This window comes from Phytophthora parasitica (genome assembly GCF_000247585.1).
Source record: "Phytophthora parasitica INRA-310 unplaced genomic scaffold supercont2.21, whole genome shotgun sequence".
Lineage (NCBI taxonomy): Eukaryota > Oomycota > Peronosporomycetes > Peronosporales > Peronosporaceae > Phytophthora > Phytophthora nicotianae.
Window position 1 is genome coordinate 560604 of NW_008649007.1, and position 2965 is coordinate 563568.

Consider the following 2965-nt stretch of genomic DNA (forward strand, 5'->3'; position numbering starts at 1 on the left):
GAAGAATTGGTATTATTATCGCACATGCTCTTTTGCTGACAGGAATCGTGTGCAAGAGTAAGATTTTGGCGAAACAACTGCCGCCCGACGCTACATTTTTCAGTGCGTGTTCAGGTCTACGGAGGTTGGTGGTGTACTTGAGATTTGTGTATTTCTCAACAGAAGGATAAGTTGCTAACCTTTGACGCACTGACTGGTAGTCAATTTCTACTTGAAGCGGTAGTGTGCACTGTTCACATGCCACTTCTCAGTGCTGATCGCAAGATATGGCGCTGGGGAGAGTATGATGTGCTGTGTCTCGATCAACTGGGTAAGTAACGGTGAAATCATACCGGCCACACTCATTTAACGCTTATCTATCTGGCTTACTTGTCGAGCGCAGACGTGTTGGTGTTCACCCGGATTTACTTGCTCGGTCGGGTACTGAGAAACCAATTGGGTCTGAATTCTGCATCACATGAAGCGCGACTTATTGGTAAGCACCTAGGGAACAAATCTTTAGATTCTCATATCTATTCATATTATTTTAATTATTTTCGTTCGTGCAGGCTCTATTCACCAAATGGATTTATCGTCTATCTGGCTCAACGTGAAGTTTTCCTTCCAGAAATTCCCATTCGAGTCGAGTCTGATCCTACTGACAATCGACTGGCTGCTCACATCAGTTGCACTCAACTTCTTCGAGCGGTGCGTAAAGTATAATAATTTCATTGAAGAGGACTTTATTGATCTCATTCCCGTTGTTTTGGGTTAACTAGGCCAAGTAACCCGACTGAGACGAACGCCAGTGACGCCTTCTGGCTGACGATTGTCACCATCACTGGAGTTGGCTACGGCGACACTTTCCCGTGGACTCTAGGTGGCAAGATCGTCATCGCAATCGGAGGAATCATCGGCGGTATGGTCATCGCGTGCTTGCTGCGTGTCATTCTGATCGATACACTGCAACTCTCTCCTCAAGAACAAACGGTACTCGACGTCGCGCGCTTCTATCGCTATATTCGCCAACGCAAAGAGAGCGCTGCAGTTCTCATTCAAAGCGGTTGGAAGTACCATCGAGCCAAAAATGTATCCACCAGCAGCGGCAGGGGCAACGAGAAGATCCATCTATACGCCGCCTCCGAAGCCTTTCGTCTACTACGCTTTGCGCAACCGCCAAGTTTGGCAGGAGACACGTACTTGAACTCGATGTCGTCTCTTTCTGGTGCTAGTGTGGCCGATTTTGTGACCAAGCGAGCCGATTGGCTTCGCGAGAGTATTGGAGACCGGCGCACACGGAGTTACAATGAGCTGGAGCGAACGAAAGACCTCTTCCGATCGATTGCTGCCAGCTCATAAAACGCTGTAAACTTGAATGCATTCAGACGGAAAAAAACATTAAAATTTTAATGTTTTTTTTCGTCTGAATGCGTTTACAATACAATACAATACAATACTAGTAATGTTTACTTCTAAGATTTTTTATTTATGAATATTACTATTTTATATACTTGGACACTGTAGTAGTACCACCAATGTTGTGAATAGTAGTAAGAGCTCAAATTCCCACTACTAGCGATGACAAGCATTTGAACGGATAGTTTGAAATTTTACGATATCCTCAGAGCTTGAAATAGCTGTAACGCAGCAAATGGCATCGGTACAGCACCATCGCATAAAATGGTTCCGGCATGGCCTCGAGTAACCAGACAAAGCAAGAGCATTGGTCTTGCTGGGTTTGCATTTTTCCATTGTGAACATCTCGAGCTCGTTGAATCCGTCGAGTGCATCATTCCAGTAGTTTATGTGGTGTGCAAGTCTATATTGGAGCCGAGTGCTGATTGACCTGGTCCTATCAGCCATATTTAAACCAATTAAATGCGTAAATGCGTCGTAACCAATATGGTTACCCGTTTAAAAACAACGCGTTGTCGGTATCTGCTCTCTGATTGGCAGGAGTGACAATATTTTTGTGAGAACTGATTTCTCAGAATTGGTTACGCTGGCACTTATTTTCCGATACTGATGTCAGGGGAGTAGGAAAATGATTTTTTTTAATTTCAGAGACCATAAAAATTTACATGGTTAAAAAATTCAGCAACTCAAAAGTTGTCCTACCGGTCACTAATTTCTAATCGTAATAATGCATTTGTCGTACATTGATATTTTTTACGTTGATGTGCCTGCTATTCTATCCAAAATTGTTAGAATCCAAGGCCAGTATCTTTGAGCCGACTAAATTCCTTCATAGACATTCTTTTGAAACTTTCAAAATCTGAAAGGTTATTAGAAAGGATCAAAATCGAAAACAACGTTTATCTTTTTTTTTCTTGCAACATTAGACGCGCCAAACATTCAGAGATTTGACATTCCATTCGAGGCCTTCAGAACTTGCGGTTGCGATTCTCAACACAGATCAACGTTTGCCGTAGCCGCTAATTGACTCTATGAAACAGCAGACCTCTAAGGGTGTTTTGGGGCGGGGTCTGATGCACGGTTGTACGGGCTCCTGGTGGCAGGGGGAGTCTTGGTATAGTAAAGCTTACGGCTGTTAGGTGGCGTATTCTTGACGCCGACTGTGTCAGTAGCGGTCGCTGGGGCGAAGCAAAACGCAGTGACGACTGCAGCAATAACGAGGCCCTTGATGAACTGCATGATCGCGAGGAGTGTTCTGACACTTGAGATGCACTGAGGATATTGAGAAATGTGTCGAGCGCTGGATTGTGCATGAAGAACATGAGGAAACTATGATGGTGATGTGTCTTCATTGCTGCAGAGATTATACCGTATATATCACAACGAACATGTAACATCGTAAAAAGTAGATAGTAAAAAGTATTTTCTGGTTGTATACTTGACATATCTATGCTTCGTAAAAACTATTTACGCGTTGAGGTGTTCTAGACAAGTTACATGTTCGTCGTGATATACGGTAGCTGCAAAACGTGCATTTTACCATATGTAATCCCTTGCTGCAAATGTGGCG

General features: G+C 43.6%; 2 protein-coding genes across 3 annotated transcripts in view; one reads left to right on the top strand and one right to left on the bottom strand.

Annotated features, from left to right (window-relative positions):
* PPTG_09861 overlaps positions 1-1449 on the top strand; it is a 3736-nt gene extending 2287 nt beyond the window's left edge. The window contains exons 2-5 of one of the 2 annotated variants that reach the window (XM_008905647.1): positions 163-310; positions 383-475; positions 549-687; positions 759-1449. In XM_008905647.1, coding sequence (XP_008903895.1) covers positions 163-310; positions 383-475; positions 549-687; positions 759-1338 — 960 coding nt within the window. In that variant the 3' untranslated portion in view covers positions 1339-1449. Of the gene's footprint in view, positions 1-162; positions 311-382; positions 688-758 lie in introns of both variants that reach the window. The other variant, XM_008905648.1, reaches the window with a different exon arrangement.
* Positions 1450-2442: 993 nt separating this feature from the next.
* Positions 2443-2634, bottom strand: PPTG_22697 (hypothetical protein; the record flags this gene model as incomplete). Its single annotated transcript, XM_008905818.1, has 1 exon — positions 2443-2634. One exon carries the CDS (start codon positions 2632-2634, stop codon positions 2443-2445), a length of 192 nt encoding a protein of 63 aa, XP_008904066.1.
* Positions 2635-2965: the final 331 nt, after the last annotated feature.